Below are 24,032 nucleotides of genomic sequence, written 5' to 3' on the forward strand. Positions count from 1 at the left end.
CCTCTGTCCTCTGATTTGGGTCTCCACTGAATCCCTGGGGCTCCCACTAAAGATGGAGTGGCAATGTAGGGAATGCAAAGCTTTAAAAATGAAGTCTGGGCTTTCTTCATGACCTGCAGCATGGCTCACAGGTTTTTACAATGAGACTGTGAGAGAAAACGCTTCCTACGTCTCCTTTTCCCCACTCTAACCCTGCTCCTCCCATGGTCCTAAGGCCGAAATCGCTGGACATCATTTCTCCAGAAGCTGCCAAGAACCTGGGATTTGGCTACCCCGGAGGTCAGCCAGCCAGAACGTCTACCATCAAAGGACATCTCCAGGATCCGGCCCCTTTTCCTGTTCACAGCCCCCTGGTTTCTATGTGGGGCACCTCCTCACCCTCTATCAGTGCACATAGTTCTGGACGGCTGGCCCTTTGCTGGCTCCTGTAGTTGACATGTGACTCAGGCCTAGCCTAGGAGAGTGCCGCTGTTGGCCACAGTGATCGAACAGCAATGGGCTGGGGGCTTATGAGTCCCGAGAGTTAGACCCCAGACTTTTGCTGAAATTATTAGGAATAAATTATTCTCTTTCTACTGGCACTGCTGAGCTGGTAGGATGCAAACCGGGGGGGGCCCTGGCGGTCATTGTGGCCACCAGCACAAGTGCTTTTTGATGGTGATGGCTGTAAACAAAAAATACTCCCTATCAACCTCCCTTGAGACCCTAGATTCAGCCATGCCTGAAGCCAACATACCACTCCTGGCATTTTCTATTGTGTATGTCTATGAATACCTTTTTTTGGCTTTGGTAACTCACCTGCAGGGACCCAAAACCCAGGGCTCCAGCCTGCCTGACTTTCTGGCCCTACTTTCTGTTATCAGCCCCAGTTCCTAGTCCTTAGCTCTAATCTGTGGCCAGTCCCTCTGCTGTGGCACATTCTCACACACCCTCCTTGGTTAAGAAAGAGCATCTGCTTTATTATCCGTAGGAAATGGCCTAGAACAGCAAGGAGGCCAGAAGGCAGAGCAGGAGCCAGAATCTGGGGCTGCCTGGCCCTGGGAACTCTGAGGCCAGGGAGCATAGTGGTTTCTGATTGGTGGGAGCTCTCGTTTTCTCAGCATTAAAGGGCCTTCCCTCTAACTCAGTCACCTTCTTGATCCAGAGGCTAAAGTTTTCTAACAAGGTATAAATTCCTGGGGTGTTCTTCTGTCCACAGCTCCTTCCCCAGCTGGTGATGCCTACTTGGTACCATATCTTGCCAGATTCTGTGCTGCAGGCTAGAGGCCCCCCCCCACTGTCGCCCTGTGGGCAGAAAACAGAGCTCAGTAGTGAGTCCCATCCCAAATTGTCCATTCAAGGCAGGGTACAGCTCATTAATGGGAGAGGATTCATTGACCCCCCCCAAGTCCAGGCTGCCAACAGAGATCTTGTCATTACTGACCAATGCCCACCCACATCCTAGGTCCATGGGAGGAGCATACTGCTGCCGGGCTGGCTGGGGGAACTGCGGGGTAGAGACTGGGGTATGCGTAGTGCATTGAGCAGGGCTGAGCGGGGAGGTGGAGGATGGAGGGCTTGATAAGAAAATAACTTGGTCTGCAGCACACTGACAGAGGAGATGCTGCACAGGCTGAGAGAAGAGTGGGGACTAATTCTGTGGGTCTTAATCAAATCAGAGGCTCTGGAAAGGGCCGTCAAGGAAAGGAATGCGAACAGGATGCCAGAAGAGTAAGGGCGTGGATATGAGTCGGGTCTCCTTTGATGTCTGTCCAGGGGCACGAGGGAGAACGGTGTTCCCGTCTAATTCTTTGTGGTGGGTGTTCGAGGGGGCAAGTGAGCTAAGCTTTCCTGAATGCGTGGCCCCTCCACGGGTGGGACCACGTGGGTCTATGACTCACATGATTATCTACTGACATAGAAAACCGTGCTCCACACACCTACGTGGCTTCCTTTTACCTGCTGTAATACAGGGAAAGTGTGGGAGTGTAAAGAGGATGAAAGGCTTGCTCAGGGTCACACAGCAGCTGGGCAGGAGTCAGAAACAGGACTTCCTGAGGCCCAAGCACACGTTCTCCCAGCTCGGCTACTCGCCTCTCGCCGGCGGAGCTGAGCAGCTCCATCACTCAGACGGCGTTTCTCAGGGAGAGACGGCCTCCTTTTCCATGATCATAAACAGGGGACTAGAATGAATGGGATGCTCTCATGAACTCCACCGGGGACGAGGAAGATTAACACTTCCTGGATATGATGCTCAGGGCACCATGTTAGCCCACTGACTGTTTTTTCTTATCAACCCCACCACCTCAGGGTGGGTATTTTGATTCCCATCTGATAACAAGAAAAGTGAAGATCAAAAGAGGTTTGATCACTCATATTGAACGAATCTTCACTGAGGAAAAACTCACTGACAGGCATTTGGGATACAAGACCTTGTGGTCTAGGGGGAAGATAAAAATGTATTCGTTACAGGATCAACGGTGCCTTGCAAAACTATAGCACAATAGCACAGCCCGGATACAGACATTGATACAGTCCACATACAGAGCACTTCCATCACCACAAGGACCTCTCATGTTGCCCTTTAAATGCTGCACCAAATTCCCTCTCATCTTCAACCCCTCTTTAACCCTTCAACCATAATCTGAAATTTGTATCTGGAGATCTATCCATATTGGTGTGCCTACCAATAGTTCTGTTTCTTGTCACGGCTGAGTGGTGTCGCATGGGATGGATGTCCCACACTTATTTAATCATCCACGTCTTGACATTGCCTCTAATTTTTGGTTATTATGAATAGAATGACTATAAATACTCTTACAGAAGTTTTTGTGTGAACATAAGCCTTCTTTTCTCTAGATTAAATATATAAAGTGGTATTTGCTGGGTTGTATGGCATGGGCACATTCAACTTTTTTAAAGAAATTGCCAAACTGTGTTCCAGAGTGGTTGGACTACAAGCTTACCTTGGAGATATTGTGGGTTCTGTTTCAGAAAACCCCAGTAAAGCAAATATCACAATAAAGCAAGTCAAATGAATTTTTGGTTCCCCAGGGCAAATAAAAGTTATGTTTATGCTATACTGTAGTCTATTAAGTGTGCAATAATACTATGTCTAAACAAATTGTACACACCTTTATTAAAAAATGCTACCCATCATCTGAGTTTTAAGTGAGTCATAATCTTTTTGCTGGTGGAGGGTCTTGCCTCAGTGTTGAAGGCTGCTGACTGAGCAGGGTGGTGGCTGCTGAAGGCTGGGGTGGCCACGGTAACTTGAATTGAGGACAATGAAGTTCACTGCATTGATCTATTCTTCCTTTCACTAGCAACAACTCTGTAGCATGCGGTGCATTTTGAGAGCATTTTACACGTAGTGGAACTTTTTCAAAATTGAAGTCAATCCTCTCAAACCCTGCTGTTGTTTTATCAGCTAAGTTTACATAATATTCTAAATCCTTTGTTTTCATTTCAACAGTCTCCACAGCCTTCACCAGTAGATTCCATCTCAATGAACTGCTTTCTTTGCTCATCCCTACAAGCAGTTCCTCGTCCCTTAAAGTTTGATCATGAGATGTAGCAGCTCAGCCACATCTCCAGGCTCCACTTCTAACTCCAGTTCTCTTGCTGTGTCCACCACATCTGCAGTGACTTCCCTCACTGAAGTCCTGAGCCCCTCAAAGTCATCCATCAGGATTGGAATCAACTTCCAAACTCCTGTTAATGTTGATCTTTTGACCCTTCCCACAAACCACCAATGTTTTGAATGACATCTAGAATGGTAAATCCTTTCCAGAAGGTTTTCAATTGGCTTTGCCCAGATCCATTAGAGCAATCACTGTCTACGGCAGCTATAGCTTTAGGAAATGCATAATAATGTCTTCAATAAAACGTATTGAAATAAGAAGACTTGAAAGTTGAAATGACTCATTGATCCAAAATGGATGTTGTGTTAGCAGGCATAAAAAGATCATGAATCTCATTGTCCATCTCCCCCAGAGCTCTTGTCAATGAGCAGTCATATTTTGAAAGGAATATTTTTTTTTCTTAGCTGTATGTCTCAACAGTGGGCTTAAAATACCCTGAAAACCATATTGTTAAACAGATGTGCTGTCATCCAGGCTTTGCTGTTTTGTTTATAGAGTATAGGCAGAGTGGATTTAGCACAATTCTTAAGGGCCTCGGATCTTCAGAATGGTAAGTGGGCACTGGCTTCAATGTAAAGTCATTCAATTCAAAGTCATTAGCCCCTAACAAGAGAGTCAGCCTGTCCTCAAAAGCTTTGAAGCCAGGCACTGACTTCTCCTCTGTAGCTATGAAAGTCCTAGATGGCCTCTTCTTCCAATGTAGACTGTCTCATCTATACAGATAATCTGTTGTTTAGTGTAGCCACCTTCTTGACAGATCCTGTCTTGAGTATTGCCTTGAGTATTAGGTTATGAGACACTGGTTCTCATTTAAATCTTCTGTATTAACAGGTCTCTTATGAAACTAGAGGGGGTAATGGGGATACCAACTCTTTACCATTGAACTGTAACAGAAGTCCAGACTCCCCAGTCAGGGCCACCATAAACACCAAGAGGAGGAGGAGGAGAGCCCAGTTTCATTTGGGTGGGGTGGACACCCAAGCTCTTCAGGTGGCCTCCACAGACATGGAGGGGGCAGGGGATGATTCATTAATACTAGAAGGCAGTTAAAGTCCTGCTGTCCATTCAGCGCCTATGGCGCCACCATGTGGGCAGCGGAAGGGGGAAGGCGAGGTTGCTCACTGCACCTTGGTGGATAGGGTAGGGGGTCTATGGGGTTTTTCCTGGTGTTCTGCAGGAATAGAATGTTTATTTTCAAAAAGTTTCTGCCTTGTTAAGTTTCTCTTTCCTGGTATAAAGAAAGAGAAGGCATTCTTTTTTCATTTTCTTAACTTTTTGTTGTACCTATTGTTATTTGCATTTCTGGGTTGCACGCATCTCCAGCAGCCCATCCGGGGTATACAGGAGGCAAAGAGAAAACAGAAAAACTCGCTGCTGTGTCATTCCTTAAATACTAGGATATCCAGTCAGTCCATCTTTTTCTCTCCACCTTTCTGAGCCTTTGTTGTTGTTTTATAATATAGTGACCAGTGCTTTTAGCTGTACTTCGTGGGAAGGATTGGGAGAAATGCATCCACTCCATCATGTCCAGAATCAGAGGTCCCAATTATTTTTTGTTTGTTTTGTAATGTTTTAAATGGTCCAGAATGTGAAGAAAACACAAGGTTCATGTGACATTGATTCTGTCTCTTTTCTTGGTCCTTACGGCATTCACCACACAGAGGGCTCCTAAACCTCAGGCCACGGCTGCAGGAGCCCAGCCTTTCTCAGCTCAGAGCCCTTCATTCTCTGCTCCCTCGACGTCCCCAACCCGTAACCCAGCAACTCTCTGCCTATCTCATAGTCTGCTGGGGAAAACTGCACCCTCCCAGCACCAAACCATAGATAACTGTAGATAAATACTCTCTCCTTCCATGAGATAACCTTTTCATCACTCTACAGCATACTTAACATCTGCTTTTATAGTTTCATACCAACGACCAGACCCACTGCCCAGCCAATGAGTAGGACTAAGTGGGCTCCTCAGGGTGATCCCCCCAAGATGAAGAGACCATCTTTGATCTTCAAAGACAAATCCCATCATTCATTCTTAGAGGCAGAGGAAGCTAATATCCAACTTTTATCCTATTTTTTTCTAGACAATCAAAAACTGTGCTCACTTTATGAAACACAAGCTGAGATTCCAGACTTTGGTTCAATGAAGCCCACATGCATCACCCAATATTTTACAGTTGTTCACCTATCTGCCTGCCCAGGAGACCGTGGGCTCCCTTAGTTGAGAAGCCATGTCTTATTCATGTAGGATCCCCAGGGCTTGGTAAATTCACAAATTAAAATGATTTCTTGTATAAATCTCAAATCCCCCTTGGCTTTTGTTTTTTAAGAAATCTCAGAAATCCAAAAACCTGACAAAAAAAGAACCCTCTTTCATGTATCTGGAGAAGATCAAAAGTGTTCGCGCAGGGCTGCTGCATACTGACTCCCAGGCGCACACCAGCGCTCCACGCACCTGCCAGTGAGTCCTGCCCAGTCCCTTCCCCACTCTCATGGCCAAGCCTCGATTCCCACCCATTGTCCAGATTCTTCTTGTCTATTCCCAGTGGAGAGAAGATACCCTTGCAGTGGCAGCTCTGAGGGGATGGGGGCCTTTGGGGTGTGGGAAGGGATACCCCCTAGTTACCTGGCAAGCATCATAGCTCTCATTCTTGAACCCAGCACACAGCATGTTTTTGGTAAGTTTTGGAAACACCTTTGAACATTCCTCCCAGTCCATGATGATCATTGGCACTTTCATCAGATCAGTTGTCATAGAGTTTTTGTCAGCTGGCCGCAGAGAAAGCACATTAGAGAATTCACAGGACAGCATCCCAGTGCTGGTAATGCAGTGACTGTGCCCCAGGCCACTGGCACATCCCTGCACTCCACCAGCTACTCATCCACCTTCCTCCGCATCCTACAGCCCTTCACTCTCCACTTCCTCCCAGGAATCCCATGCTGTTCACTCATTCCATCACCCCAGGCTCTTCTGGACTATTCTTCATTCAAAATCATATTCCTGCTTCCAAGAAGACTACCAACTTGACTCCAAACCAGCCCTACAGACTTGATTTCTTGGAACTGGCTATTGATCATTTCTCAGCATAATTCTGCCTCTTCAGCATATTTGCCTGTTGCTATTTTTTTTTTGGGTGAGCACGGCACCTCCCTAACACAGGGCTGTGGAAAAAGCCTTGAGGTCCTCCAGCCAAGGGTAGTTTGACTGAGAGTATTTCCAGGGGATTTGCCAAGGCCCTTTCCGGACTGCCAGCCTCCAGGAATTCATCTGGACCTCTCTCCCTCCCATTAACTCTGACCACACAAAGATTTCAAAATTATTTTCCTTATCAGAATGTTTTAACTCTTATAATTACCCATCTGCCCCTCCTTACCTCTAGCCTTTGAGGAGTGCCTGGGACCCAGAATCAATGCTACACTAATTGCCCTCTAGTCACCAGACTCCTGAATCCCTACCAGCTTCCAGACCCCAGCTCCTGGCGAAGCTCACTGTGGACCTAGGGTCTTGTTCAGGCCTGAGAAAGAGCTGTGCTCCCCCACCCCCAATTTGCTCTTGGTTTTGTTGCGTTTTCTTTGGGGTCAGTCCAGCGGGGTTTTCATAATCCCTTCCTGCCCTAGTACAGGTTCTTCCTATTTTAGCCAAGTAACAAGAAACAACAGATTCATTTCTAAGGCCGACTGGGCAACACTCCAGGACCATCCAAAGTCTAGGTGGGGCCAGGTGTCTTGAACACCTGCAGGAACCAGTGGGAAACATCAACATGTGCATCAAGGGAGATGGGAGAGAATAAAGGGTGGAGAGGCCCCGGGAAACTAGAGGTGAAATTCAATTAGACAAATAAAACTGCTTTGTGCTGGCTCCTTACACCACAGCCAGGGACTGGCTTAGAACAGGCGTCTCACCTCGGGGCCTCGGGGAGATGGGAAGAGGCTGAGATTAGGCCTGTGTGGGCCTCTGCTCTACAGGGATTTGCCGCAACGCACGCCCTTTTCTCTGCCTGCCCCTCTGCCCTCCATGTCACCCTCCTGCCCTCTCCTTAGATTTATTGCCCGACCTCAGAGAAGCCCTTTACGTGCCTCCTCCCCGGCAGCTTCCCAGAGATGCGGAGAGGCCTCGTACCAGTGTCAGTCAGTCCCCATCCTGCCACCCAGCATTCGTGCCACCTGGAGGGGCTGGGCTGCCTGGGCACACAGAGGGGTTCCTTCAGGCCGCTGAAGGTGATGGGGGAGTCCAGCAGCAGCAAGGCGATATCACTGTCCATGTTGAGTATCTTAAAGTCCTTGTGAGGAACTATGCTGGTGACCCCCTTTACTTCCAGGGATGGGCTGTGTAGGTCGTTGGTTCCCAGCACGACGTTCAAGTCTGTTGGGCTGGCAGCGCAGAACCAGACAGGTATGGGAGGCACAAAGGGCACAGAATTTGCTGTGCCCGAAAAACCCTAAATCCTGTAGAGTTCTAGGAGCCGTTAGGACCCATCTGTCCTACTGGGGCTGATGCTCAGATGTGAGAATTTGAGAAAGTAAAGCAGGAGGGTGGGAGGGCCTGCATGGAGGAGCCCCGCTCCCCACCACTCCAGCCCAGCCCAGCCTGGCCCAGTCCCTGAGATGAGGGCGAGGTAGTCCCGCCTGGCAGTGCAAAGGCAGAACTTGGCTCTGGGTGCTCCGGACAGCCCACATAAGACCATTTGGCACAGATGAAATAGCCCTCAGATAAGTAAGATATTATTACATCTTTGTCCACCAGCAACTTAGAGACCCGGGAACAGAGTTTAATCTAGTTCTGCCACTGATTAAGCAGAAAGGCCCCTCAGTAATAATTCAGGAAACCCCTAAAGGCAGAATAGCCAGGAATTCTCCAATAGCCAAACCTTAAATATCCCCGGGAAACAAGGTTGCCCAGGCAGGTCCGGGTGACGCTTTCCCAGGCGTGTGATCAGCCCGCTAGCCTTCCAACCCTCTTGAGGCGGTGTAGCAGGTACAGCAGAAGGCAAAGTGCTGGAGCCAGGATTTAAATCCCGCCTGCACCGTCTAGGTGTGTACCTTGAGTGAGTCACCCAATGTTACCGGACTTCAGTTTGCACCCCTATAAAACAGGGTTATTCACCCTGCCTGCCTCCAAGCGTTGTTATGTGAGTAGATAAGCTAATGCAGGTGGTTTCTCAGCAGGTCACTGGCACGTGGTTAGCAATCAGTAAGCTAGATTTTCTACCAGTGGCCTGGAGTGCAGAGAAAGCTCTAGAAGGAGCAGGGAAGCAGGGTGTCTGATAACCCTAGAACCCAGACTTCCAGAATTAGGAGATTTTCTCGTGGGACTTGAATATCCTAGGAGAGGTGGGTGGACCAAGCCCACGGGCTTCAACAAACCCTGAATGTTCCTGGAGACGGCAGTGCGTGACCCCAGGGAAGCCGTAGTTCCAGGTCCTGGGTCACAACAGGAGGACGTAGCACAGCACCAGCCTCAGACCCACCGCCTGCTCACCCCAAGGGCTGGAGGGGACAGGTGTGGTCATTCATGTGTGACTCAGGACCGAGCAGCCCTGGCATTTCCCCTCGGCAACCAGGTCGCGCTGAGCGTGGAGGTGCCCCGAGTGGGTGCTCTCAGAAGTGACAGCAACGGGCTCTTGATACTTACACCAGCTCGTCAGAGACTAAGCAGTGGGCAGCGGTGATAATCCACCACTCGTTGATGATCACACCACCACAGAAATGTTCATTTCTTGCCTGAATGCTCACCAGCCATGGGAACTCACCCACCTCAGCCTCTGCGCCCCCTATGATTCTGGAATACTGAGCTCCACCCTCAAAAATGGGCCTTTTACCACATTCTGGAGGAATGGAGAAGAAAGACAGGGGAAAGATGCAACATGTAGTCAATATCAACAGCAGGCTTAGAAGCAGCTATCGTTATACCCATTCTGGAGATGAGCACATGGAGGCTGGCCCAGCGAGGCTCCTAGGAACACATACAGGTACTCCTGATTGTTGCACAGAGCCTGTGATCTCAGCACTGTGACCTCAGGCAAGTGGCTGTCCAATCAGAGGAAAATACTGGACAGAGCTGACCTCAGGGTGGTAGGCAGAATAAGGCCTCGCCAAAGATGGCGTGTCCCAGTGGACCATGCCCTGGAACTGGCCAGTATGTTACCTTACAAGGCAAAGGGGACTTCAGAGATGGAATTAAGGTTGCTAATCAGCTGATCTTAACATGGGGAGATTATCTTGGATAATCTGAGTGTGCCCAGTGTAATCACAAGGGTCCTTAACACGGGTAGAGGGTGGCAAAAGGAGAGAGGTGTGACTATGAAAGGAAGGCATGGAGAACTGCAGTAACGTTGGCTCTGAAGATGGAGGAAGAGACCGCAGCCAGGGAATACAGATGAGCTCCAGAGGCTAGAGAAGGCAAAGGCAGACGATTCTGCCCTAAAGCCTGTGTGACCGTGGGCAAATTACTGAACCTCTCTGTGCCTCAGCTGTCCCAGCTGTGAAATGCAGGCCTCCTGGTCCCTTCATCTTAGACCAGTGAGAACCGCCTGGAATTTCTATCTTCCAGAACTAGAAGAGAAGAAATGCGTGTTGTTCTAGCCACTCAGTTTGTGGTAGTTTGTTACACCAGCCGTGGGAAACCAAAAGGGTGGCCTAGGAAGGGCCTGACCGACCCGGAAGCCTGCACTGTTCTAGGCTAGAACTTTCTGCTCCAGGCAGAGCCGCTCCGTCTCTTGGGAGGCCGGGAGCAAAGGCTGCAGCTGCCTGTGAGGACGGAGAAACTTGTCTTCTGGACAGACTCCAGGCCGGGCCCTCCCCCAGCAGGAGGAGACCCCCCTTAATATCTATGGACTGAACGTCCACCTTGGGTCCTGGAACAAGGAATGAGTTTGGCTCTAAAGAGCCTAAGGCCCCTCTTGTTTCTCTCTCGGTGCTAATTTTACGACTAAGTGCTCAGTGGAGGTTTTCAGGCTTTACTGTGCGGGTTGGAGTGACCTAGCTGTGATCAGTTTGGTTAAAAACAAACTGGAGTGAAAATTTAACACTGTGTGTCAAGAGCCTTCAGCTGTCAGTGATATACAAAGGCTTCTTCAGGTTAGGGTGGTATTCCCCTTTTATTTATCAAATGCACATACAGTGCTTACCATGTGTCAGGCACGGTTACAAGCACTTTATGAAGACCAATTCACTTAATTTTCATAACAGGACTAGGAGGTGCGTACTATTATTATCATCCCTGCTTTACAGTTTGGACAGCTGAGGCACAGAGGGGTTAAGTAATTTGCCCAAGGCCACACAGCTAGTTATGGCTAGACCAGGATATGAATCCAGGCAATCTGACTTCAGGGTTGGTGTTCTTACCACCACCCAGTGCTGCTGTCTGGAATATTCTTCTCTCAGATGGTTTTATGTCTCACTCTGCCACTTTGTACAGGCCTCTATTCAAGATTCACTTCTTTGGAGAGGTCTTCCCAGCACCCCTGTCCAGGCCATTTTTATCTCCTACCCTGCATTGTGTTTCTTCATTGCATTATTATATTATCATTACGTTAAGTCATACATTATTTATCTTTCTTGCCTGCCTGACAATGGGATGCAAGCTTCCCCCAGGAGAGAGGGTGTATCTGTCTGGTTGGTACTGGGGCCTGGCACCTGAGCAGCATGCCAGGCACAGAGGAGACACTCAGCAACCACGAGTGGTCCTCTGATTCACCGAAGGGAAAAATCTGCAATGCAGCATGTATTTATGTCTAAAGATGTTTGTTGCAATGATCTTTTTAATAGTAACAAATTAAACATTGAACTTCAATGTCATGATTAAACAAACTAAGGCATGTCCATTCAGCCATAAGAATCATACTTATGGGAGCTTTGAATAATGTGAGCCAAATGCTTATGACGTAATGCTGAGGAGGAAAGTCCAGATAAAAATCGGACATGAACTTGTGGTTTCAGTTGTGGTGAGAAGTTGGACCTAGGAGTGTGGAAGGAAATGCGTCAGAATCCTAAGGGTGATTATGAGCCTGAAGCTTGAATGAATGACAGTGACTATTATGGGCACCAGTCGTGTGGCCCCTCTGAGATGCAGAACATGGCATTTGCTGCGTGTAAGCTCTGGGGACCCACAGCCCGTCTGATTTTGGGCTCTTCTGCTTCTTGGCTGAATGATTTGGGGAAAACTACTTCTCCTTGCTATCTTCCCTGCTTCATTCCTAAAATGGACGTAAGCTAATGCCTACCGTATAAAACAGAGGTACAGATTAAATGAGATAATGGGTGTTGAAGTGCCCAATACAGCTCATGGTTCAGAGTACATCCCCAAGCCACAGTAGCTGTCAAAATTCCTCATGTCTTCTGGCACCGAAGACCCCATACTCCATTTTCCTCATCCCAAGCACAAGCCATATCGCCAGCATGGGATCGTGTGGATTCACAGATTAATGCTGACACATCCACAAAGCTCCCCGGCAGTGATGGAGGCAAAGCCGAAATGGGTGAGAAGTGATTGGAGCAGGTGTCCCAACTAGATGCTTGGGCAGAGGGCCCTGTTCGACCTATGAACCAGACCACATACCCACCACCTGGGATGAGTGCATCTACCGTGAGGCACGCCCTTGGCTTGGGACAGGAGCAGGGAAAGTAGAAACAGGAGCATGGCCCTCGCCGTTGCTGTTGGCCCAGGAGGTGGGGAGGCCAGGCTGAAGGGATTGTCCCTGACAGCTGCCCTCCTCAGAGCCAGCCCCCACGATGTCACAATGGGTGGTGGGCTTAAGAACTCAGGCTGAGGTCATACAGGCTTCTCTTCCCAACATCTTGCTTCTAAAATGGTTGCCCAAGGGTCCTCATCTGGAAGCCTTCTTGTCTGAGCTTCCCTCCTGCTGACCCCCCATGACCTGCCCCTCCCCAGATCCTTCGTGGGCAGCTTGCTTTTGGCCCTGTCACACACAGGTCTTCTTTTTTTCTTTTTATTTACCCATCTTTTTTTTTTTCAATTAAGGTATCATTGATAAACAATCTTATGAAGGTTTCCCATGAGCAACATTGTGGTTTCAACATTCACGCATATTATCAAGTGCCCCCCAAACCCAATGCCGTCACTGTCCATCAGCGTAGTTAGATGCTATAGAGTCATTACTTGTGTGTGGTGTACTGCTTTCCCCGTGACCCACCTATATTACGTGTGCTAATTGTAATGCCCCTCAATCCCCTTCTCCTTCCCTCCCCACCCGCCCTCCCCTTTGGTAACTGCTTGTCCCTTCTTGGAGTCTGTGAGTTTTGTTTTGTTTTGTTCCTTCAGTTTTGGTTTGTTGTTATACTCCACGAATGAGCAAAACCATTTGGTTACTTGTCTTTCTCCACCTGGCTTATTTCACTTAGCATAATACCCTCTAGCTCCATCCATGTTGTTGCAAATGGTAGAATTTGTTTTCTTTTTATGGATGAATAATATTCCATTGTGTATATGTACCACTTCTTAATCCAGTCATCTACTGATGGACACTTAGGTTGCTTCCGTATCTTTGCTTTTGTAAATAGTGCTGCGGTAAACATAGGGGTGCATGTCTTTTGATTCAGGGATATTGTTTTCTTCTGGTAAATTCCTAGGGGTGGAATTATTGGGTCAAATGGTATTTCTATTTTTTACTTTTTTGAGGAAACTCCATATTGCTTTCCACAATGGTTGAACCAATTTACATTCCACCAACAGTGTAGGAGGGTTCCCCTTTCTCCGCATCCTCATCAGCACATTTGCTATTTCTTGTCTTTTGGATGTTGGCCATCCTAACTGGTGTGAGGTGATAATTTTCATTTCCCTGATAATTAACAGTGTGGAGCATCTTTTCATGAACCTGTTGGCCATGTGAATTTCTTCTTTGGAGAAGTGTCTGTTCATATCCTATGCCCATTTTTTATTTGGGTTATTTGCTTTTTGGGTGTTAGGGCATGTGAGCTCTTTATATATTTTGGATGTTAACCCCATATTGGATAAGTCATTTATGAATATATTCCCCCACATTGTAGGATGCCTTTTTGTTCTGCTGATGGTGTCCTTTGCTGTACAGAAGTTTTTTAGTTTGACATAGCTCCAGTTGTTCATTTTTGCTTCTGTTTCCCTTGCCTGAGGAGATGTGTTCAGGAAAAAGTTGCTCATGTTTAAATTCAAGAGATTTTTGCCTGTTTTCTTCTATGAGTTTTGAGGTTACTTGACTTACATTCAGGTCTTTGATCCCTTTCAAGTTTACTTTTGTATATGGAGTTAGACAATAATCCAGTTTCATTCTTTTGCATGTAGTTGTCCAGTTTTGCCAAAACCAGTTGTTGAAGAAGCTCTCATTTCCCCATTGTATGTCCATGGCTCCTTTATTGTGTATTAATTGGCCATATATGTGTGGGTTTATATCTGGGCTCTCTATTCTGTTCCATTGACCTATGGCTCTGTTCTTGTGCCGGTACTAAATTGTTTTGATTACTGTGGATTTGTAGTAGAGCTAGAAGTTGGGGAGTGTATTCCCCCTGCTTTATTCTTCCTTCTCAGGATTGCTTTGGTTATTTTGTGTCTTTTGTGGTTCCATATGAATTTTAGAACTATTTGTTCTAGTTCATTGAAGAATGCTGTTGGTCTTTTGATAGGGATTGCATTGAATCTGTAGATTGCTTTAGGTAGGATGGCTATTTTGACAATATTTATTCTTCCTCCACACTGTTAATACATGGGATGTATTTCCATTTATTGGTGTCTTCTCTAATTTCTCTCATGAATGTCTTGTAGTTTTCAGGGTATAGGTCTTTCATCTCCTTGGTTAGGTTTATTCCTAGCTATTTTATTCTTTTCAATGCAATTGTAAATGGAGATGTTTTCCTGATTTCTCTTTCTGCTAGTTCGTTAGTGTATATAAATGCAACAGATTTCTGTGCATTAATTTTGTACCCTGCAACTTTGCTGAATTCAGTTCTTAGTTCCAGTAGTTTTGGGGATGGATTCTTTAGTGTTTTCTTTATATAAAATATCATGTCACCTGCAAACAGTGACAGTTTAACTTCTTCCTTATCAATCTGGATGGCTTTTATTTCTTTGTGTTGTCTGATTGCCATGGCTAGGACCTCTAGTACTACATTGAATAAAAGTGGGGAGAGTGGGCATCCTTGTCTTGTTCCCAATCTTAGAGGAAAAGCTTTCACTTTTTTGCTGTCAAGTATGATGTTGGCTGTGGGTTTGTCATATGTGGCTTTTATTATGTTGAGGTACTTGTCCTCTATATCCATTTTGTTGAGAGTTTTTATTATGAATGGATGTTGAATTCTGTCAAATGCTTTTTCAGCATCTATTGTGGTGATCATGTGATTTTTGTCTTTCTTTTTTTCTGATGTGGTGGATGATGTTGATGGATTTTCGAATACTGTACCATCCTTGCATCCCTGAAATAAATCCCACTTGATCATGATGGATGATCTTTTTGATGAATTTTTGAATTTGGTTTGCTAATATTTTATTGAGTATTTTTGCATCTATGTTCATCAGGGATATTGGTCTGTAATTTTCTTTTTTTGTGTGGTGTCTTTGCCTGATTTTGGTATTAGAGTGATACTGGCCTCATAGAATGAGTTTGGAAGTATTCCTTCCTCTTCTACTGTTTGGAAAACTTTAAGGAGGATGGGCATTAGGTCTTCACTAAATGTTTGATAAAATTCAGTTGTGAAGCCATCTGGTCAAGGGTTTTTGTTCTTAGGTAGTTTTTTTATTACAAATTCAATTATGTTGCTGGTAATTGGTCTGTACAGATTTTCTTTTTCTTCCTGGGTCAGTCTTGGAAGGTTGTATTTTTCTAGAAAGTTGTCCATTTCTTCTAGGTTATTCAATTTGTTAGCATATAATTTTTCATAGTATTCTCTAAAAATTCTTTGCATTTCTATGGTGTCCATGGTGATTTTTCCCTTTTCATTTCTGATTTTGTTTATGTGTGTATATTCTCTTTTTTTCTTGATAAGTCTGGCTAGGGGTTTATCTATTTTGTTTATTTTCTCAAAGAACCAGCTCCTTGTTTCACTGATTCTTCCTATAGTTTTATTCTTCTCAATTTTATTTATTTCTGCTCTGATCTTTATTATGTCCCTCCTTCTACTGACTTTGGGCCTCATTTATTCCTCTTTTTCTAGTTTCATTAATTTTGAGTTTAGACTGTTCATTTGGGATTGTTCTTCTTTCTTGAGGTAGGCCTGAATTGCAATATACTTTCTTCTTAAATCTGCATTTGCTGCATCTCACAGGTTTTGGGGTGTTGAGTTGACCCTGGCCTCATTTTAAGGTTCAAATGCCTCCTCTTCCACAGAGCCTGTCCTTTCAGGGTCGTCTGTGAACGTGCACAAAAGGCCTAAGTAAAGGGCGGCCAGGCTGGACCCTTGAGAAAGAGAGGAGCTTAAGAGGACTGGAGGCCTCTCCCAGCACCAGCCTCTGCTCCTTACAGGCCTCTGCTCTGGGTCACTGGCATGAATCTCACAGGCCTGATTCAGAGGCCCCGATGTCTCCTCACACCCAGGTGTCACCAGCAGGTGACAATCCCTGGTCCTCCCACCAAATCTCAGCCAGACCCCGGCCCATTGCTAAAGATGGAAAGATGAGACTCAGAGACGACATGCCAGGCCCATGGCTTCCCCTTATGTCAGCGGCCCAGTCATGGGATTTGGACCTACTGTTTTACACATGTTCAGTGCTCTGACTTGGGTCAACTCCACCCAGTCACTCCACACTGCCCTCCTAGCCTCTGGCCAGGCCCCAGGCTGAACATGCACCACACGCTAATGTCAGTTCCCAAAGTGCCTCAAGTAATTTCCAGTTGGCCAGGTCTTTTGCACCGAGCTTTGCTCCTAAGGAGACCTCAGATGGAAAAGACTGGGGTGCATCACTAGACGTGGGACTGGAGGAGAAGGGAAGCCAGCAGGGAACCATGGAACACCATGGAACCATGAAAACACCACTCTCAGAAATGCCTCCCTGGCCCAGAGGACAGTAAGCTGATGTTTGGGCTAGCTCACCTTTACCTGCACCATCCCCCCAACTCTAATTCCTGGTAGCAGGAAAACAGCAGGTCAAGCTGGGGAAAGGTGAGCACAGGAGGTGAGAAAAGGCCCACTTGGCTAGCCAGACCCAGGCTGGGTAAGCGAGATTTAACACAGTCAGATTCAGCCTCTGCAGTGTGACAAGGTTTTGGATATTCTAATACCTAAATTGAAACTAGGTTTGAGACTCATGTAACTATAGGACTACCATGGAAGAATACTCCAAGGGTGTGCCCGGAGCTTTTTTATCTGGGCAGGACAACTCATTGCACTGAGTGGAGATCAAAAAGACAGTGGGACGCAGCCTACAGCTGGGTTTGATCCATGCATTGCGCTTGTTTCAACACAGTGATCACATTTCCCATTGCGTTCCATTCCTCACTGCTTTCATGGCCTATGGGAAAGGTCTGGCTGGAATTTCATTTCTCCATTTACAGCAGTTTGCTGAACAGCAGCTATGGGAAACTTACTGAATAGTACAAGCACAGGCAAGTCACCTAGCTCAGGGAGGCAGATGTCTGGCCCAACACCATGCTCCACCCACCCCTACCCCCAGCTGTCACGACAAACTTGGCCAATTGATCATAAGTCCTTCCTGCTGAGCTAAGACCTGGCCTCAGAATCTCTTCCCATGTGGCTGTTGAGGCAGCTATTAGCAGGTGATCACAGGAAACCCACTGTCCTCCTTAGACTATCACCTTATCATTGCAAAGGCCTGCCAAGATCCAGTAAGAAAAAATTACAGAGATTTAGGGTTTGCATCTGGTCTCCTTTCTGATGTTCATGCAGAGACTTGCTGCTCCTGAAAGTTGTCCCTCTATTTATGTTGTGCTGCATTATTTAGGAGCTGGTCTGCATGGTATGCTAGAATGATTTCTGGAGCCTAGCTTCAAATTCTGCTTCCATCGCTTCCATAAAGGGCCTTGGGCATGTCATTTAGTCTCTCAGAGTTTCACTTATCTCTACATGGTGGTAATAATAGGACCTACCTATTAGGATTGATATGTGGATTGGCTCACATATAAGCATTGTCTTATTTAGCTCTGGTTGCTGTAACAAATATCTTAGACTGGGGGGCTTAACCATCAGACATTTGTTTCTCATAGTTGTGAAAGCTGGAAATCCAAATCAGGGTGCCAGCATGGTAGGGTTCTTAGTGACGTCTCTCTTCTTGGTTTGCAGACAGCTGCCTTCTGACTGGTCCTCACATGGTGGGGAAGGAGATCATCTCTCTGTGTCTCTTCTTTATAAGGGCACTAATCCCATTCGTGACGGCTCCACCCTCAAGACCTAGTTACCTCTCAAAGGCCTCACATCCAGATACCATCCCACTGGGGGGTTAGACCTCAACATATGAATTTTGAGGGGGACACAAACATTCAGTCCATAACACATCGACTGCTACACAGGAAGGCACCCATAACCTGCTGGCTGTGATGATGACAGTGATGTTCTGCAACTCAGTCTACAAGTTTAATCACCAGATTTTCATTTTCAGTGAGCGACATATCATGATCCTTGGATCGCAGACTTGTCTCAGGCATGCGGGGTCTCTGAGGTCATCTTCATGTCCAGCCGTCTTGGATTCAGAGGCACTGGAAGGACGGGGTGCTGATATGTTCTGACGGCTTCCTGCATGCCAAGGTTTTGCAGTTGCCATCGCATTTAGACCATGTTAGCCCCTTTCTGGGAGAAGGACACAGCCTTGAGAAAGTTAAGGAACCAGACCAGGATCACAAGTGACTGAGTGCAATTCAATTAAGCAATTTAATCTGTCAACTTGACTGGATCACAAGGTGCTCAGAATCTGGTTACATGTTATTTCTGGGTGTATCTGGGAGGGGTGATTCCAGATGAGATTAGCATTTGCATTTGTAGACTGAGTAAAGCAGATGGCCCTCTGCAGTGTGGGCTGACAGCATCTGATCGGTTGAGAGCCTGAACAGAAAAAAAAGGTGGAGAAAGGGAGAATTTGCTCTTTCGGCCTGACTGCCTGAGCTGGAACATCGGTGTTCCCCTGCACTCAGGCTGGCACTTACTCCATCAGCTGTCTGGTTCTTAGGGGTTTGGACTTGGACTAGAACCTACATCACTGGTTCTCTGATTTTTCAGGCATTTGGGCGCAGAGTGGACCAACACCAGCAGCTCTCCGGCTCTCACACCTTCAGACCACACCACTGGCCTTCCTGCATCTTCAGACAGCAGATGGCAGGTCATGGGACTACTCAACCTCCATAACTGTAAGGGCCAGTTCCTTATAATAAATCTTATATATGCATCTGTATGGTATATAATATCTTATTGTTTCTGTTCCTTGGAGAACTCTAATACACTGAGTATCATGCTAGGATTCCAACCCAGGTCTGCCTCGCTCCAACGGCCGTACTGCTCCACATTGTGCTTTCAGATGTGTCATCACATTTTATCCTCACGTTACTCTGGCTCATCCTCTCAAAAACCCATTGAGGTGGGGCAGGGACATGGGACAAGCATCACGATTAATTTTTCCTTCTTCTGATAAAAAATGCCAAGATATAAACAGTAAAATAAGAACAGGAGGGACTCCTTCTTAAGGCTAAGGTTCCATTTTAACCACCAGGGAGTTAGGAGGTAAGATTGTTAACACATTCTTTGGTAATCAGCCAACAACCTATCTTAAGGCAGGGTAAGTCATCCTAACTGATACGTTCCCAGTGCTTGAGGGTAACCACTATCTTAGAGAAGAACAGGATCAGTAAATGCCTTGTGTTAAGTTTATCTTACAGAATATCAAAAGGACAGACTATGAGTGATGACACAATGTGTCTCACCAGGGAGAAACATCATGAGGCCACACGTCAAGCCTACACCCCCTCTACTCTTTGCCCCATTCTTGAAAGCCTTGAAAGACAGAATCCTAAGCCTCTAAGTGCATGTCTTCGCTGAGGCTGCCTGCGCTTCCCTTTCTCCATGTGCACTTCTTGCCTTAAGTAAAGCCTTCTCCCTGCTCAACCTACTGTGTTTTGTCTCTGTGCTCTTCCAGTGGTATGGGCTTTGTTATTTCACTATTTCATTCTATTTTCTAGACTTGAGTACAAATCTTCACTCTCTCTGTCCTACTCCAGACAAGCAGGGAAGGGCTGCTGAGAGCTCTGATTTGGGCCTGCAAGTTCCCATCTCCTGGGTGACCCAGACAGGACTGCGGCTGTGTGATCATGCTCTTTAGGAGCCCTCCCAAAAATCTCCTTTCCTTGCCTTTGGGAAGTTCTCAGAACATCATCTCACTCCATCCAGTGCTCTGCGGCTCCCCCTAATCCTGGGGTGGCGGGGACTTAGTCCCCATGCCATGCAGATCCCAGTGGACACTGGCCACCAGGTGACCCTGGCTTCAGGAGTTGGCAAGGGATGTGCCCTGTGCTGAGCAGGAGTCCAGTGAGCTTCCCTTTCCTCCCTGTGCTCTTCCTGGTGCTCTGCTGTCTGCAGAGCAGCTGTCATTTGCTGCTACTCTCACTTTGATGAACTCCGTCCTTACCTACACTCGTCCAACTGGCTCAAGAATTCTTTGTGGTTCAGAGTCAAGAACCACCCCCTCCATCCAGGTTGAGGTTTCACCCAGTGCACAGGGAGAGACCCCCCCCCAGATGCAGCTTCCTGGCAACACCACGAGGGGAAAGGAAACTCATGAACTATTTTGAAATGACTTACTCAAGGTAGTGCAGCTCATCAGGGGCAGAGTCAGGGCTAGAACCCCTCACAGACATTCACAGGTCAACCTCTGACTTCAATGGGAGGCTAGCCTTTCCTTCTCAGGCTATTCACGCATTCATTCATTCATTCTTTCATTCTTTCATTTTTTTTCATTCCAGCTATTTATTAAGTGCCTAATATGTACCAGGCACTGCTGTAAGAACTAGGGATGTAGGAGTAAATAAAAAAAGAAAAAGCCCTTGCCAAGGTTGTAGTCTAGTGAAAGAGACAGAAAGTAAAGAAATCCTGAAAACTATCAGACCATCATAAGTGCTACGGAAATCATGAAGCAGGGGAAGGGCCCAGCAGTGCATGTCGGGGGGGCCACAGGAGCTGATTCTCATTGAGTGACCTGGGTGGTCCCACTGCCAAGGGACAGAAGACACCGGAAGGAAGGAGGCAGCAAGCCTTGCAGATAACTGGTACAGGGCAAAAACTCTGAAATGTCCTAAAGTAAGTGACCTAAGGGCAGAGAATGAGGCAGAGAGACAAGGGAAGGTCACCCTTCAATACAAGGTCTCCTGCTAACCAGCAACTCCCCATTGCTGGACGAAGTCACCTCAGCAATCATCTAGAAGGTTCCTGGGACTGCCGCATCCCTCTTGCATGGGACCAGTGACTGACCCTCATCAACACCCAATCCATGAGCTTTCTCTGTGGACCAACCACCCACCCCAGCACTTTCCCTGCTCTGCATCAGCCTGCCATCCTTATGTGCAGTCAATGTGAATTTAATGGACTTTCTTTTCTTCAGACCCCTCATAAATAGTCCCTGATTCTCGAGTCTGGCAGAAAAGCTGTCTCTGTGAACCGGCCTTGCTGGTGACACAGAACCAACCGCCTGTCCCAGGATTCAGTCCATGTCTGGCTGCATCTGCAGAGGACCACTAACCCTTTGATTTCGGAGCTCTTGTGGTCTGTCCCTTGTTGGGAGCAAACCTGTGGGCCTTTAGGCAGGCTTGGTTACAAAAGCCCCACCCTTAAAACCTCCTTCCCAAGGGCCCCCACCCACAAGATGGCGAACTCCCTGCTTCTCTTCCTGGTCCTCTGCTCCCGCCGGCGCAACCTAAGGCCCAATCACCTTCTGACCCACCCCTTCCTCGCTACCTGTATAAACTGAGCCTGCAAACAATAAACTGTGTCAGCTTGATCAGACATCCTGTCTTGCTGTCTGTTCTTTGTGTCCCTTGCCCCTTCATTCTCTCCTCCAGGTCGTCGACCCCCGTTGACTGTCCCGCGGGTCGGGACAGTCCCTGTAGAGCCTTGTGCGTACTTGGAAATCTCATGATAACTGGGAAGACTTGTAGGTAACTGGAGAGTCTTGTGATACTGTGCCATCATAAGAAATTCATGTTTTGGTAATCACCTGAGCTCCTGAAACCTTTGGAATTTCCTAAAGGATGAGAATGATAGGAGGATCTTTGTTTTAATATTTCATTTTTGTCTGGCTCCTAAAATAGCTCTGAAGTGATAAAAGGGGAAGGAGTATCCTGCATTATGCAAAACAAGCATAACAAAACCCCACAGGAGTTTATGCTAATGCAGTGACTTTGGGAAAGCTGGGGGGCTGGTTTCCAGGGCAACTAACCATGTGATTAGAGGGTCTATCCCCTCCTCCAGAGAGGGGAGAGGGGCTGGAGGTTGATGTATTCACCAATGGTGAATGATTTAACAACAATGCCTATATGATAAAACCTCCATGGAAAGGGTCCAGAGACCTGGGTTGGGGAGCTCGGGCAGATGCAGGGAGGGTGGTGCGGAAGCTCCACGCCCTTCCCCACACCGTGCCCTATGCATCTCTTCCATCTGACTGTTCCTGAGTTGTATCCTTTATAACAAGTTGGTAATATGAAGTCTGGGCTCTGTGAACCGTTCTAGCAATTTGTCAAGCCTGAGGCGGGGGTCACGGGAATCCCTTATTTATACCCAATTGGTCAGAAGTACAAGTGACAACTTAGACTTACAGCTTCCATGTGATGGGGTCGGTCTTGTGGGACTGAGCCCTTAACCTGTGGGGTATGTGCTCACTCCAGACTGTTAGTGTCCGAGATGAGTTAAACTGTAGGACACCCATTTGATATCCATGGAGAATAGGAGAAGTGCTCGGTGTTAAAAACCCACACATCTGGTGTCAGAAGTGTGAGGATAAAGGAAAATAGCAGTTTTTCTTTTCCATGAGGTAACAGCTATTTCAGGCAGTAGGTGCTCCCTTCATTTATCCTTCCACACATTCACTGTTTGAATGACAAGGACTGTTGTGAGTGAGAAGAGGTAGTGGTGGCAGCAAAGGAAGTCGGAGGGAGGCATTTGGGGCTGTTGCTTATTTAAAAGGTGTTAAGATGGGATGACTAAAACCGATTTAAATGCTGATGAGAAAGAGAGATGGAAGAGAAGGAAGGGTGAGACAGGGAGGGAGCTCGTAGCTGATGGCATCATTCCTGAGAGGATGAGACATTCAGAGGACACCTGGAGGGATTATCCTTAATCAGGAGGCATTGCTCCTCTGTGGAACGTTCTAGTCCCACTTCCCGCACCAACACCCTCTCCTGATGTTCCTCCAGTGCTCCTGGCAACTGCCAGCCTCCCCTTCCAGCTCTGCTTCCTCTACATGACGATAAATGCTGGCCATTCTTCTGGGTTCAGTTCTAAGCCTCTTTGCTTCTCTCTCCACATGCTCTTTGTGGACAATCCCATCCATTCCTGTGACCTCAGCGGACTAATGACTTTCCGATTTATGCTTCTACGTAAACTTTCAGGTCTGTGCTGTTATCTGCCCACTCACCCTGTATAGTTTATCATGGTACTTCTACATTCAGCCTCTGCAGTGTCTCTCAAAGACTTCTGTTTCTAGGCATCTCCACTGTTATGGGCTGAACTGTGTTCTTAAAATTCATTTGTTGAAGTCTCAATACCCAGTACCTCAGAATGTAACCGTATTAACATTTGGTTTTTAAAGAGGGTCTTTAAAGAGGTGGTTAAGTTAAAGTGAGGCCCTCCAGGTGGGGCCCTCATCCAGTGTGACTGGTGGTCCTCTAAGAACAGGAAGAGGCACCAGGAGTCCATGTGCACAGAGAGAGAGAACCACACGAAGAGGCAGCGACATGGCGGCCATCTGCATGCCAAAGGGAGGTCCGCAGAGGACAGCCTGGTGTCCCCTTAATCTCAGACTTCCCAGCCTCCGGGACTGGGAAGCTTCTATTGGTTAAGCCACCCAGCCTACAGCACTTTGTCCCGGCAGCCCTGATAAACTAACACGCTCACCATCTTTCCTCCTGAGGGCCATCGCCATCTTTCATCTGTATCATTGGAGCCCCTTCCTCAGTGATAATCCCTTTTCTCGTTTCAGCCTCTATAAAATGGTCTCCGTGTTATACCCAGAGTGATGTTTTAATGTACATGTGACTATATGACCCACTTTGATTCCACTGGTCTCCCCACTAACCTAACAATAAAGTCCAAATCTCCTAACAAGTCACGGCAGGCTTTGGAATCTGTTTCCAGAGAAACCTTGCCCAGAGCTCTTTAATGCCAAAGCATACACTGGAATACATGGCTGTCACAAGGCTCAGCATCTAGGGCGGGAGGGGACAGTGCACACACAAGTTTGCCTAACATGGTGTCCCTTTAGTCCCCACGTCAGAGGAAACAGAC

The 24,032-nt window shown here is 47.0% G+C and overlaps 1 protein-coding gene across 1 annotated transcript; it reads right to left on the reverse strand.

Moving 5' to 3' along the window:
* Window positions 1–960: 960 nt before the first annotated feature.
* PRSS55 (serine protease 55) lies at window positions 961–23,664 on the reverse strand. Its single transcript, XM_057500399.1, is given in 5 exon segments — window positions 961–1,284; window positions 6,244–6,386; window positions 7,738–7,988; window positions 9,250–9,442; window positions 23,643–23,664. Coding segments are annotated over 5 exon segments (933 nt in total).
* Window positions 23,665–24,032: the final 368 nt, after the last annotated feature.

The sequence above is a fragment of the Manis pentadactyla genome, chromosome 1 (assembly GCF_030020395.1).
Source record: "Manis pentadactyla isolate mManPen7 chromosome 1, mManPen7.hap1, whole genome shotgun sequence".
NCBI lineage: Eukaryota > Metazoa > Chordata > Mammalia > Pholidota > Manidae > Manis > Manis pentadactyla.